Source organism: Podarcis pityusensis (assembly GCF_964106645.2).
Source record: "Podarcis pityusensis genome assembly, chromosome: 14".
Classification (NCBI taxonomy): Eukaryota; Metazoa; Chordata; class Lepidosauria; order Squamata; family Lacertidae; genus Podarcis; species Podarcis pityusensis.
In genome coordinates this window covers 9,318,905-9,333,688 of record NC_138039.1, presented here as the reverse complement: position 1 = coordinate 9,333,688, position 14,784 = coordinate 9,318,905, and the positions used below count along the sequence as shown (strand labels likewise).

General features: G+C 47.1%; 1 protein-coding gene across 3 annotated transcripts in view; it reads right to left on the bottom strand.

Moving 5' to 3' along the window:
* LOC308462916 (multidrug resistance-associated protein 1-like) overlaps positions 1-14,784 on the bottom strand; it is a 74,270-nt gene that overhangs the window by 22,501 nt on the left and 36,985 nt on the right. The window contains exons 11-22 of one of the 3 annotated variants that reach the window (XM_080980931.1): positions 14,600-14,692; positions 13,711-13,914; positions 11,208-11,354; positions 9,934-10,021; positions 9,199-9,271; positions 8,717-8,843; positions 7,895-8,071; positions 7,372-7,539; positions 6,690-6,867; positions 4,860-4,877; positions 4,738-4,761; positions 1,397-1,481 (exon numbers count right to left, since the gene is read on the bottom strand). In XM_080980931.1, the coding sequence (XP_080837057.1) occupies positions 1,397-1,481; positions 4,738-4,761; positions 4,860-4,877; positions 6,690-6,867; positions 7,372-7,539; positions 7,895-8,071; positions 8,717-8,843; positions 9,199-9,271; positions 9,934-10,021; positions 11,208-11,354; positions 13,711-13,914; positions 14,600-14,692 (1,382 nt within the window). The remainder of the gene's footprint in view (positions 1-1,396; positions 1,482-4,737; positions 4,762-4,859; positions 4,878-6,689; positions 6,868-7,371; positions 7,540-7,894; positions 8,072-8,716; positions 8,844-9,198; positions 9,272-9,933; positions 10,022-11,207; positions 11,355-13,710; positions 13,915-14,599; positions 14,693-14,784) is intronic. The other 2 variants (XM_080980932.1, XM_080980933.1) reach the window with 2 other exon arrangements.

Here is a 14,784-nt window from a genome sequence, read left to right as displayed (position 1 = left end):
GCTGGGAAAATCCACAGCACTCCCTGCAAAATCTGGGAGTCAAGAATTTGAACTTTTAGAAACAGCCACTTTCACCTCTCCAGTGTCCTGCAAGGAACAAAAGCCTGCTCTGGGTCCGAGTATATCTGAAGCCCTTTCACAAAGTTTCCCCAGAGCTTAACCGAGGTCTTGAAGACCCTGTGTTTCTTCTTAGGCCTAAACCGTGAGTGCGGTTCTAACACACATCACGCATGTTATTTGGAGGCGGGTGAACATCTGGCAATCAGTTTCCCAAATTTAGACCGCAAAGTGAAAACTTACACCGGGAAGACAACTCTACTTTCTCAGGTGTACTCTTTTGTCCAGGCTACGCAAAATGCATGCCATATTGCTACATAAGCCGGTAAAGAAATAATTCTCCCTGGGGTAGGGAGGAGAAATGGCAGACTTTGCAACAGAAAGTAAGAACAGAGCACTATTCTTCCCCACCTGCCATGCAGAGAAACCTCAGTAGCGTTGCTCAGAGTGGAGGATTACAGAGGGATTAAGGAGATGGAGAACCTTGACCTGCCAGTTTAGCGTTTTCAGTTTTAGACTGGGGGTGTTCAACTGGCCACCCTGGCAATTTCATCTGGCCTTCTGATAACCATACCCCCATTGATTTTAAAACAGTTTGCCCACCATTCCACTAGTAAGGAATAAAACCTCCAAGTTGTTTTCAAGTTATAAGGAATTGCAGTGCCACACGTGAGCCTGAGAGCATGTGCCACACTGACGCAAAGCCACTTTCTGCCAGGCAATGCCAACTTTAGCAAGGAGACTTAAGGGCTCATGAGGTATCAGTCTGCAGAGGCAACACACTTTGGGTACCCCGGTCACTGTCAGAGCAGCTCCCAAGAAGACAGATGTTGGGCCATTCCTGTTTCAGATCAGAAACATTATCAGGGTATATTATTCATTTAAAGCAGTGTTTCCCAGACTTGGGTCTCCAGCTGTTTTTGGACTACAGCTCCCATCACCTCCAGTTAGCAGGACCAGTGGCCAAGGATGATGGGATTTGTAGTCCAAAAAACAGCTGGAGACCCGAGTCTGAGTAACACTGAGCTACGACATTAACCTCTTTGTGCCGTTCTGGAACCCTGAGTGAATGGATGTGTTTTTACTAGCTGACATAACATCAGTACTGTTGGCGCCTGCTAAATATTCAGGTGAGGTGGGTGCAATCACAGAGAAAGCCCATCTTCAAGGTGGTCATGAGACGGATACCTGTAGGTCACATCACAGCCAAGAGGGCTTTTTTTGACTACAGTAGTGGACTGGGAAGGGTGCTTTTTTCAACAGAGGTTTCTTTCCCCACAAAGCCACCAGGAAGACCATGTCAAAGCAACTTCAATGCAGATCCAAGAAGCTTCCATACCTCATGACTTCTTTTCCCGAGGCTTCATTCACAAGAACCCCATTTTCCATGTGCTTCCCTTCCTTTGTGGTTGGGCTGTTTGCATCTGTAGAAGCGAGATGAATAATAGCACGAAAAGGGTGAGAGCAAATTCCTAGATCCCAGTGCCAGAAGGCTACCCCCAAATTAAACCTGCTGCCCCCAACCAGGATTAGCATCTAAACTAAATACATGCGTTTGGTTTAAGCGTCACACGTAGGTCCATCAACTACCTGCCCCCGATGTGAGATGCATGGAACAGAGAACTTTCGCTCCATAGCCAACCGAAGTCCAGGTTAGATCTCACGGCTAGCATTTTTATACATCAAGAAAATGTCTGTTTTCGCTAGAAGGGAGCGAGGAAATCCACGAGACCACCCAGTCTACCAAGTGTTTTAATTCAACTACAGAAAGCTGACGGAGAGGAATGTCAAATGAAATTGTTTTCTCCTTAAAAGCATGCTGGGCACAGCAGACGCTTTTCAAACATTATTAAAGCCAATTGGGGGGAGGCTTATCCCTTCCTTGAGTGAGCAGAAGTGCTTATTTCTGATCTTAGGCAGTTCGAGAAACAGCCAGCAGCCCACCCCCCTCCATCTCTGACACCTTTAACAACCTCATTTTAAAAACTTGAGGCGGGGGCCGGGAGACGGGGACAGAAGTCCAAGATCTCAGCCCCAAGGAAGAGGATTATTCCAGTGCTTCTTCAGGCCCTATTGATTTCAGGAGAGGAACGAAAGTACGGGAAAGGGATGTGGAGCAGCTGGGGCTGCACTCTGCAACGTTGCTGCACAGCTCCCATGCAGAGCCTTCTCCTCTCATAAGCTCTCCCCAGATTCTTCACATAGCCTTGTCAGGCATGGTGTGTCTCTCTGTGCGTAAATTCTTCTAACGCCAAGTTTGGGATTCGAAGGAATGTTCACGCAGACGAAAGAAAACCTTCGCATGGGAAAGCAGGACCCTCAGAACCACCGCCTGAGTGGTTAATGGAAAATGTGCATTTTGGTGGCATGACTCCAGCTTACAACTCACATCTTGGTGTTCTTGCTGAAAAATACTGTTTACGGGGGTGTTTCACGCAACTCATGGAAGTTGGAAGGCACCCCATTGCTTTAACCCCCTGCAATACAGGAATCTCAGCTAAAGTACACAGATGACCATCGAACCTCTGCTTGAAAACCTCCAAGGAAGGAGAGTCCACAGCCTCCCGAGGGAGTCCATTCCACTGTCAAACAGCTCTTACTGTCAGAAAGCGTTTAGTTGGAATCTCCTTTCTTGTAACTTGAATCCACTGTATCAAGTCCTACTCCCCAGAGCAGCAGAAAAGAAGCTTGCTCCATCTTCCATGCAACAACCCTTTAGATATCTGAAGATGGCGCTCATATCTCCTTCCAGTCTCTTCTTCTCCAGGCTAAACATACCCAGTGCCCTCAACTGTTCCTCACAAGGCTTGGTTTCTAGACCCTTGATCGTTTTGTTTACCCTCCTCTGCATACGTTCCAGCATGTCAACATCCTTCATAAAACTGTGGCGCCCAGACTGGACACAGTGCTCCAGGTGGGGTCTGACCAACGCAGAATAGAACAGTACTATGACTTCCCTTGATCTGGACGCTGGACTTCTGTTGATGCAGCCCAGAATCGAACCACTATTTTTTGCTGCTGCATCACACAGGTGATTTGTGTTAACCTTGTGGTCCTTTAAGATCCCTAGAACCTTTACATACGTACAAATAACTGTGCTGTAGAGTCCATGAGGGTATAAATGGTGGTATCATGCCCCAACCCAGCAGACACTTGTGCAACAACCTCTACACATATAAATGCCTGTTATTTAAGACTGCACCTGCAAAAGATAATGGCTATCCTCCAGGCACTCCCATCTTACCTGGCCATTATTTGCCACACTGTATGGGGCTGATGGGAGTTTGAGCCCAAACAACATTTGAAGGGCCACGAGTTCCCCAAAATAGATGCCAATCTCAGCCTAATCGATGAACACCCATTTAGACTTCTGTACAGCTGAGTACCATCCCTGCGAAGGAATGCAAGTGACAGAATCTGGGGTAGTTTTCTCAACAAGCAAACAAACACAAAAAGTAGGGGTTCTGCTTAGGAATTCCTAACAACCATTTCCCCCACCTCTATAAAAACTCGGATCCTACAAAACAGACACCGGTTTCATCTCAAACTCCAGGTCTCTCTAACGCCAAGATGGCAATGGAGGTAGTGGAAAAATTAAACAGAGAATTTCAGGAAAGGAGGATGAACGTTGCCTAAGTCAGATCCAGTCGCACTGCAAACAAGAGCCTTGCAGAGTTGAACGTGAAGGAAGTACGTCTTAAAAAGCAAGCCTCTATAAATATTCTATAAAACTTAAACTTGTCAACTGACTACATTTCATCTGAGTGGTTAGACACTGACTCACAAGACGAAGCCTCTAACTGTTCCATGAATGTGAGATCTAAAACTGAACCATTCGTGATTAAGACAAGAGTCCGAGGTCTAATTACAGAGCCCACTTAAGTCAGATTTGAACCATTCACACTGCCAGGAATCTCCCATGTGGGATTTTTTTTGGGGCGGGGGAACGGAGGTTCAGAGTGCAGAGATTTCTCTCTTATAAACCTCACCAACACAGTCCCAAACCCTGTGGGGATAGGAAACAGCTTAAAACTGCTGAGGTCATCCTGTCACTTTTCATGCATCTTTTTGCCAATTTTTTTTAAAATAAAAAAATTAGCTTCACAAACGGCCAGTTCAGTAGATGTCAGACCAGCAAGAAGCAAACTCACGGCCTACTTCTACTAAGCAAGCAAGCAAGCAAGCAAGCAAGCAAGCAAGCAAGCAGGGGAGCCATTCTTCCAAGCGGGCAAGGTTTCTGTTAATAGCATTCGAGTCCCTTGCAGAATTCACAGCTGAGAGAAAATGGCTGGGATCCAAAGGAGCACACAGCGTTGCTCCATGTTCCCAAGGAGACTTGGGATTGAGTTTCTCAAACAGCAACATCCCCATGTTTCCAAAAGCAAACTGTGATATGACCTGGGAGTGCCGATCTCCAAACGCAAAGAAGTCAGAAGTCTCAGAGGGCGCGCCCAAATTCTTAAGTGACCCTAAGTGGTTGAAACTTGACAACAACAACAATACAGAATTAGGTAATAGGAGTTGGCAAAGGAAGAATAGCCAGTTCCAAAAAAGAACCACTTCATCATTCATACATATTGGATTTGCCAAACCATGCTTGCTTTCATCTCAGACGAAGCGGGGTTTTTTAGAACTACAGCTTCTAACAACATGCACAGAAACCTTTCCAGTACCACAAACCTTCGTCCTCATCTGACCTGGTACCTGCAGATTCATGTCAGAAGGAGAAATTAGCAAAAAGAAAAACGAACGCAAAGTGAATTCAAGAGAAAACTGTTCTGTTATGGTAAAGAGAGACAAACCTTCTCCTCTCCCTGAGGCTGTGTGGTTTTGCAACAGTGAGCAGAAAGAAGAAAGAGAGAGAGAGAGATTGGGAAAGCAAATTATAGATTTTGGATGGCAAGTACTTCTTATGGAAGTGTACCAAGGCGTCAGGGAGCTCTGCTGCAGAAGCACCGCTGAAATGAACGAGGGCTAAGCTTTGCTGTTCAAAAGAATACCGCACCAAAATCACTGCAGAAACACGGCGCAGCACCCCGAGCCAGGCTACTGGTCCACCCACCTAGCTCAGCGGTGGGGAACCATTTTCTGCCTGAGGGCCACAGCAACCACTGGGCAATCATCCGAGGACCACATGCCAGCGGAGGGCTGGGCCAGGGGCAAGAGGGGGCAGAGCAATTCATGCAGATTTTGCAGTTGTAAACTAGCTTCTTTATATATATAATTTTTATTAATTTCAACATACCAATTATTATACATTCCACAGAACTTCACATCTTATACATTCTTTTTTGGGCTTCCATCAGCACCTCTGATGATCCACCATTTTTATCATTTCTTCTGCATTTCTTAAATTCCTATTGTCTTTAATTATCTTAACTCACAATTCACCTCCTTAACCATTTTTGTAATAATTCAAATAATTTACCTCACAAAACTTCTTGCAAACCTACAAACGTAATCTGGTCATCAAGTTGTAAACTAGCTTCTACATATGCTCCCAAACATAGACCTCTCTTCTCCATCTGGAGAAGGAGGAGGCATTGCTACAGTTCAAGGACACATTCCAGCTGGGCAAAGACATTTGGTATGGAGCCGTGCCAGGAAGAGGTGTGACCTGAGGAGAGTTTTGAGGGCCGGACAGAGAAGCCTGGAGGCTGCATTCAGTCCCCAGATTTGAGGTTCCCCACCCTTGATCTAGATTCGCATTTTCAACACTGAGCGGTAGTGGCTCTCCAGGATTTCAGATAGAGATCTCTCTCTCTCTCTCTCTGCCCAACCTGGGGTTGCTGGGATTGAACCTGGAACTTTCTACATCAGTGTTTCTCAACATTGGGTTGTTGGACTGCAACTCCCATCATCCCTAGCTAGCAGGGCCAGTGGTCAGGGATGATGGGAGTTGTAGTCCCAACGACAGCTGGGGACCCAACGTTGAGAGAAGCTGCACATGCAAAGCAGATGCTCTTCCACTGAGCTATGTCCCCTCCCCAAATGGAAGAAAAAAGCGAATCCTGGTTGTTTTATTAAGAAACAGCTGAAGGCCTGGAGATAGCAATGGGTTCTAAACTTATCTAGAACGTTACGAGGTTTACCCTGTGACCCAAAACCATCCCACAGAGCTTAATGCTCAGAAGGACGGCCACGACAAACCCTATTTCGGGCAAAGCTGAGGCAGGAACAATGCTGCGCTACACAGGAGTTGGGTGCCGATTACATGGGAGGAAGTTATGAAACTGAACAAGTCCTCTTCCCAACCAGGGCAAATTACTCCAGGCGGTCACGTCAGTCTGAAAGTTAATCTGCTCCAAGATTAACGTTTTCACCAACCTATGAGCAGATTTGCCATTGAGCCTTTAAATGGGTTTTACCTTAGGGTAGCAAGCAAGTAACAAGTCAACAACAACAACAGACTCCTCGTCTTCTGGGGATGGAAGAGGTTAACCTTGTTGCTGTTTTTTCGTATCATCATTCCCATTATGCATCGCAAGCCCCCAGGGCCACTCCCAACCCTACAGTTCTACCATTCTTTGATCAGCATCATCTAGGGAGCAAGGCATGCTGGGTAAGTTCCCACGGTCTCCCCATGCAGCCCATTTAGCTTTAAGCAGACATACGGAGAGAGAGACCCTTACCTTCCTTGTCCACATTCTGTTCCGCACTGGCGTACGTGCGCAGGAACTCTGCAAAGGCCCTGTCTTGCTTTAGCAGCTCTTGGTAGGATCCCATCTCGGAGATTTTTCCTTCCGTCATTACTACGATTGTATCCATAAAGGGCAGATAACCAACGCCATGGGTTACCAACACTCGAGTCTAGGTGCCCAAAGAAAAGGAAAAGCAGTTAAGAGAGCCAGGGTGGGGACCTGGAAACTTGCACATTTGTTGAACATGCTACACTCTGGCAGTTCTTCCGTTTATGGCTTAGATTGTCTAATTCAAGGTTTCCCAAACTTGTGTCTCCAGCTCTTGTTGGACTACAACTCCCATCATCCCTAGCTAGAAGAACCAGTGGACAGGGATGGTGGGAATTGTAGTCCAAAAACAGCTTGGGAAAGCCTGGTCTAACTATATGTTCAGAGTGGCTCAGTCAGTAGAGAGCATGAGACACTTAATCTCAGGGCTGTGGGTTTGAGCCCCAAGTTGGGCAGAAGATTCCTTCATTGCAAGAGGTTGGACTAGAAGATCCTTGAGGTCCCTTCCAATTCTACAATTCTATGACTGGCATGGAAACATTTCCAAACAGCTTGCCTGAACTTTGCAAAGCATCTCCCCCCCCCCCACCTGAACAGAACGAAGCTACCTGCATTCCAAACATACTTTGTTTTTGAGGATTCCCTTTGGTCCAATGACTTTCTCAAAGATGTGCTTCCCAACATGAGCATCGACAGCTGACAAGGGGTCGTCCAGCAAGTAGACATCAGCGTTACAGTAGACGGCTCGGGCCAGGCTGACCCTTTGCTTCTGGCCACCAGACAGGTTTACACCCTGAGGAAGAGAAGAGGGGTTGAAAATGAGAGCCTGCAACTGTCTACCGGAAAGGACTTCTGCTTTGTGAAAGGCCTGATTTCCTTTTCCACAAGGACTCTTTTAAAAAGCAGCAGTTTCACCGGGGAAGGAAAGAAATGGAAGATGCCCGTGCACACACAAGTGTCAGTTCATGCAGCACTCACCTAAGAGGCAGGCACAAAGATCCATCTTTGCTTGAGCAGAAAACGGGACAGGTGAGCTCTGGGAGTTATACTTGAGGTGCTACACATATTCAGGATCTGTTCTCACACCCCAGGAGCAAATGTGAGAAAACAAATTTTGGAGCCTGTGACCACTATAACACGTTAAATACCTTTTCTCCAATTTCGGTCTGGTCTCCTGATGGGAAAATCTCCAGATCCGGCAAAAGGGCACACGCCTCAATCACACGCTTGTAGTAGTTCTCCTTCACTTCTCTTCCAAATATAATGTTTTCCTTCAGAGTTGCGTTTTGGATCCAAGCTTGCTGAGGGACGTAGGCGATGGAGCCCTGTAGAGAAGAAAGGTTGAGTGGTGCAAGATTCTGGTCCATGTTGAGAGGTGTTAAAAAACAACAACCCTGTAGGATGCATCAATCCCTAGAACTGTCTTTCCATGATGTTCTCTGTTCCCCATCACTCTCCCAAGTCAATTCTGACATCTCACAATGCTAGCTCATTCGGTTAGATGGCCGGCTCATCCCAAACTACCCTAATCTTCTTTGGGACAACACAACATTCACCTGACACATTAAGCCCCTAACAGACAACCCCATGCAGAAAGGAGCGGACAGGAGCCAGTAAGGTGTCCCACCCTGGATGCAGTGATATTGTGTACAGAACAGATTAGTATAACCATCCAGAGAGCTCAGGCAGTATCACATGCTCACAGGGGAAGCAGGAAACCTGTGGGGTCACTAGTCAACCAAGAGAAAATTCCTTCCTAATTCCAGCCAGGGTGACCCCTGAGCAAGCAGCAGTACTCAGCCGCCAGCTGTCTCAAAGATATGTGCTGCTGAACTTTAAAAAAAGAGAGTCTATTTCTTGGCCGTACCACCAAACAGCCTGCACATGTCCTTTACGTATTTCATTGAGGGCCGGCATATTCTCTTCTTATAATTTTACATCTCGTATGTTTTGCAGGGGAGCTGTCGTACCTTGAGAGAGACGAGCCCTTCTCTCTTTTCCATTTCCCCCAGCAGAGCAGACAACAGTGAGGATTTGCCGCAACCGACCTGACCGACGACGGCGACCAAGCGGTGTTCTGGGATCGCAAGACTGATGCTGGAACGAGGGGCAGGGGAGGGTGGGAAGAGAACACAACTTCAGCTTTGCTGGACTGAGATGCAACACGGAGAGGAAGTGATAGAGAATAAATTTGGATAGAGCAAAGGGCATTGGAAATGCAATTGAAAGGGAAGACACTCCCTGAAAAAAGTCTGTATCTGGGAGCGGCCAATGGGAGGGTGCCACTGCAGACCTGTCATCCCATCAGCCCTAGTCAGCACGCACAGTGGCCAGGAAATGATGGGAGTTGTAGTCCAACGGAAGCTGGAGAGTCACAGACTCCCTGTCCTGGCATTAGTGCGATTAAAACTATTTCATGGGAGAGGAGAAGGAAGAAAGCCGCAACTCTTACTTGTTCAAAGATGGAGGATCACTTCTTGACCAGCTGAAGGTGGCACTCTTCACAATAATGCTGTTTCCATCAGCTAGCAAATAATGAAAGAGGTTGTTTTCATGCAGGTCAAAACACCAACACAACCGAAAATAGGTTACATGCATACAAAAACAACTGAGGGAGATTTAATCCCTGGAATCTCCATGGAGGGCTTGGAGAGACTCCTGCCTGAAGCTCCAGAGAGCTCCAACCTGTCAGGTGGACAATACTGAGTCTGACTCCATGTAAGGCAGGTTCCTGTGTTCCTAGGAGTCTTCCAGTGAGCTTCTTGGCTGTGTTGGGGAATATGCACCTTCACCTCCCAGGTCCAAGGCTTATAAGTACTACTCTGCATAGGGCAGGGAAAGGAAGACATGGAGAACTTTGTGGTCCATCTGTACCTGGATGCAAACTAGACATTGCCACAAGCTCCATTCAGCATCAGAGAGCTGAGCCGGGCAAGAGAGGCTAAACACTATTCTTCTTAAATGGGGCTCAACAACTTTGACCTGAAAAACGGGGGTAGATCACTGCCGGTTTTTGTTTTTAACTCTGTGAGTAGACCGCAGTCTCTTGGGAGTTGGCCACCCCTGCCTTAGAAGAAGCCATCTTGAAGCCTGAGCAATGCTGACTGGATAATCTGGTGGTGGGAAGTGGCAGAGGCAAATGAACTGGGAAACTCCACCCCATCCACCTAATAAACCTTGAACTTACAGTCTTTGATGGAACCTCTGACGATGCTGTCTGGATCCAACTCCTCATGAGACAGGAAGACTCGGAGACGCTTCAGAGACACACTGGCCTAGGCAACAAAGCCGAGAGGTTGCTCAAATGAAGCATGCCTCTTGCATTTCATTTTCGGGCGTCCGCCAATTTTGCTCTCACAAAATGTTGGCCAGAAGATGCAAAACAAACACATGGAATCTGATGGCACAGGATGTCCTTGCTGCCACTAGTTTAGGTGGCTTTAAGAAGCGGATTAGGTGTATTCCGTAGGAATTCCCCCCTCCTTTTGTGGAACTGCTCTTCCCACAAGGACCCACATGGCCACATTCTTATTCGTCATTTCGGCACGAGGCAATGAGATTATTAAGTTTCTCATTTGCACTTACGTGATGCCTTATAAAATAAATTCTCCAGGCATTGTACAACCCCCGTCTCTCAATACATTAATGCTAAAGCAATAGTACAATATACTAGGCACCAGGCCCACCAAAGCAAACAGGACATGAAGGATGGCAACATCAACCCTGCCCTGTGGGGAATCCCTTGCAGATGACTGCAGCGCTTGGGACAGAGAGGTCGTGCATCCACAGCAGCAACCAGAGGAGGAATGACCGCTGGGCGGAGCACAGAGAGAAGAAACGCCATGGTGCATCTGCAGCAGCGCAACCACCAGACGCCTTCATGTGCCCCAGCTGCAACAAAATATAGCCCTCCTGTATCAGTCTCTACAGCCACAGCAGGCGCTGCGACTCTCCAACAGTTTGACTTCACCCCCACCCAAAGGTGCACTCCTCCATTGTCTCCTGAGACAGACAGATGCCAAGCAGTACAATTCAAATCTATGGTGTGATCTATCAAACACCAATAACTGTGATAACCAAGTGCAACCTCCAGGAAGGAGGCCACCAAATCCCAGCTGCTCTGGGTCAACCATGGGAGGGAGCTGTTGCCTTCGTGCCCCAATTAAGGGCTGCCCAGAAGCAACACGGGGGCCCCCCCAGCCTCCTTATTTGGCCCTTTAGAAATCCCCGCAAGGCTACAACACTCGCTGGCTTGTTCTGCACCCTGAGTGCTTTCGCTTGTTTTCCAGCCCAGGAGTTGTGTTTCCTTGTGGCCGGTCTACCCGGGGCCACATTCCAGTAGTGAGCAAGGACAGGAGCAAAAGAATATGCATGAGACTCTTAACTGTGTACAGCTGGGTGCAGTCCCCTGCCTCCCGACCGCCCCCGGCCAAAGGAAACTGCTTGCAAAGAAACCCTTACTTGCACGATGCTGCTGATGACCATCGGAAGGATGTTCAGGGGGAACCGGAGGATGTTAAACAACGCCAGCGACACAAAGGCCTTCTGAGCATCCAGGACATTCTGGTCGGCAGTTTTCACAAAAACAGCAAATGTTGACAGAGCAACCTGGAAAAACAGAAATCAATGATGTGTTGTGCCTGGACTTTGCCTGTTTATTTCAGCCTTTGTCCAACTTGATATCCTCTATGTTTTGGACTACAACTCCCATCAGACCCGTGGCTTATGGGAGTTGTAGTCCAAAGCATCTTGGAGGGTGCCATGTTTGGGAAGGCTGTATTTTTTCAGTAAAAAGAAATGTGTGGGGTTTTTGGGGGGTGGAGAGAGCCAGTGTCTTTAGAAAAATGTTGAGCCCAGGGAAGAGACTATCCATGAGACATGTTTCTTCTGCCATATCTCCATGAGGCCAGACCCCTTGCATAGGCAAGAGAAAGTGTGGGTAAGCCCTCAACTGGGGCATGACAGCCCCATGGCGTAGACAATGCAGATGGATAAGCAGGTATAAATATTTGGAATAAAGTCTTTCGAAAAGCTATAGGATGGAGACACTTGCAATGGGCTCTTTGGTGCTCTCGAGAAGGTGCTTTGGGCCTACATCTTAGGAGGACCTTTCAGCAACAAAGCACTTAAATCAAAGGGTTCCTTTTCAAAACAGCTCTTGATTATTTTGCTGTTCTTAAGAACACCCGTGGTGGACTTAACAGGCTTCCTGTACATGGCCGTGGCTGGGTCACTCATTGTCCTCAGGACTGTGCAAATATTAGTGTTGTGTAGAGAACGTGCAGAAAGGCGTTTCACATTGCAAACAGTGAACCATGACTGGGGTCCACACTCCAGGCCAGGCAAGTGGCGCCCTTTGTTTGAGCCCAACGCAGCAAACCATCTTCATGCAATCAGAACCCAATCCAGCTGGTGAAAAATAAGCATTACAGAACATGGCTTTATATAGGAGGTTCCTGTGCTGCCCTGACTAGTTGGAAAGATAGTAAAGGTAAAGGGACCCCTGACCATTAGGTCCAGTCGTGACCGACTCTGGGGTTGCGGCGCTCATCTCGCTTTACTGGCCAAGGGAGCCGGCGTACAGCTTCTGGGTCATGTGGCCAGCATGACTAAGCCGCTTCTGGTGAACCAGAGCAGCACATGGAAACACCGTTTACCTTCCCGCCAGAGTGGTACCTATTTATCTACTTGCACTTTGACGTGCTTTTGAACTGCTAGGTTGGCAGGAGCAGGGACCAAGCAACGGGAGCTCACCCCATCGCGGGGATTCGAACCGCCGACCTTCTGATCGGCAAGCCCTAGGGTCTGTGGTTTAACCCACAGCGCCACCCAGACTCAAATCGGCTCTAAGCAACAGATTAAGGCTGGAAAAGACCATAAAGTGTTTTTTGCCAACACCCTGCCCCAAGGACGGATGCTGTCAAGAAGTTAGGTGGGTGATGACCAGGGAGGGGGATTTTTTTCTTGGTGGTGGCACATGGAATGTCCTCCCCAGGGAGGCTTGCCTGGCACTAAACCTAAAACCTTTTCAATGCAAGACCTTCTGAAACTGCCCAAGCCTTTCAGACAAGAGCAGCTTTATTAAATTCTGTTGGTTTTATTGCTCCAACTGTGTTTTGTTTTTGTTTTTCGCTGCTCCAACAGCATTAATGCTTTCTTCTTCTTCTTGCTATTGGGTTATTTTACATTCTTTCTTTCTTTTTTGGTAGCAGTTGCTCTAGGATTTGTTTAAGCTGAAGGATGGCATAAAAATGTACTATGGCTGCAATCCTAAGACTGGTGGTGGCAGGGCTGGGAAAGCTGGTGTTCTGTTCTGAACACCCATCCAACGCCCTTGCTGGGCCCTTATTTATTTCACAAGACTTATATACCGCTTGGTTGTAATAAAACCTCAAAGCAGTTTACAAAAAGAAGGGACCAGGGAGGAAGTAAGGTCAGAGGGCAGCACTTGTGCTCCTTGTATGCTCTGCTTTCCCCTTTTCTTTTTTTTTTTGACAGCAGGAAAAGGGGAAGGGAAATCCCTGGGAAAGATTTGGGCCAGCTTCTAAGCTGGTCTAAATCTCTCTCTCTCTGGTTTGGTGATGTTCCGGGGGACCAAGAGAACTTTGGATCTTTTGGACCCAAACCATGTCCCAGCCCTCTCCCCCAGCATGCAACCTTTCTTGTTCCTACTGACATCAATTGGGCAAAGGTGTCTGAAGTTTCCCACAGCGGGCAGGGATTCCCCAGGCCACAGGACTGCATGCTGCATAAAATGAAATAAACACTGGGCAAGAAGAATCTCCTAGCTTGAATGACGACAGCATGACAAAAATACAATGTATATTAATATTCTTGTAGCATTCCCTCTTTGAATGAGCGCCGAGATGTGTGGCAAGCGACAAGCAGAGTTCTATGCAGAGAAAACAGCAGTCTGTAAGAATGCCATCTACCAGCAGCTTTTTGAAAGCACTGCTTTACTCACCAGGAACGGGGCACACACCCACGTGAACGTCCCCACTGCAGAGAGGTAAGCGGACTTTTTGAGCACCTTCAGCTCTTCCCGTCTGATCCCCAGGACTTTCTCTTTGAAGGCTAATTCCCAGGCATAAAGTTTTAGCACTTTGATCCCATTGAGAATTTCATTCATCAGCTTAATCCGGTTGTCCTTGCAATTCATGTGAGCAACCTGAAACGAACCCAATCAAAACAAAAGCAATTTGAGGCAGCTCTCTCTCTCTCCCAAGTCGGCCTGTGATAAAACTTTTGAACAGTAGCCGTCATTTTAAAATGTTGTTGTTGGGTTTCTTTGTAGCTCTGAGCTATAAAATGAGGCGGCTTTAAGAAATGGAAACTGTGTTTTGTAAAACTTACAACTGACATGTGCTGGCAAGCCATCAATAGGAAAGGAACAAAGAGATGGTTGCAGGTGAAAGCATTAGACTGGCTTGAGTAGCTCCTTCACAAGACAGGAAGGCTGAAAACACCACTGATAGATGTAGATGTTTTAGCAACATCTTAGTTTTGTAGCAGCATCTTAGTTAACGATGTGATTTGCCTAACCTTGCAAAACAAGTCCAGAGGAGTCATTAGCCCTTGAGTACACTAAACATACGTGTTTAGTTATCTGGGGTCTAAGCAGAAAGAACCATCTTTTGCAAGATCACTTAGAGAAGGTTCTTTCCCACCAGAGGTGCATAGTGATTTACAAGCAGGGTTGACCGTCACATCAGACCACAAGATACTGATCTTGCTATTACTGGCTGGTATGGTAATTTGCAACATTCTTCCGTGAGGCACAATAGACAGGAAGTCTCAACACGTGCCTTAAGAGATGGACTCAATTGTTCTTGTGCAGAAAGGAAGTCTCTTACCTGGTAGGTCTTTGTTTTCATTGCTATCACAGCATTGACTGGAACCAGGAGGAGCATGACAGCCACACCGGCCAACACCGAGGCACCTAAATTCTAAAGAGAGCATGTTTAGAATGCAGCATAACGGAAGCACAAAAAACCCGCGGTCCAAATAGTAACCTAGAAGGTGAACCGTTGCAGGAATG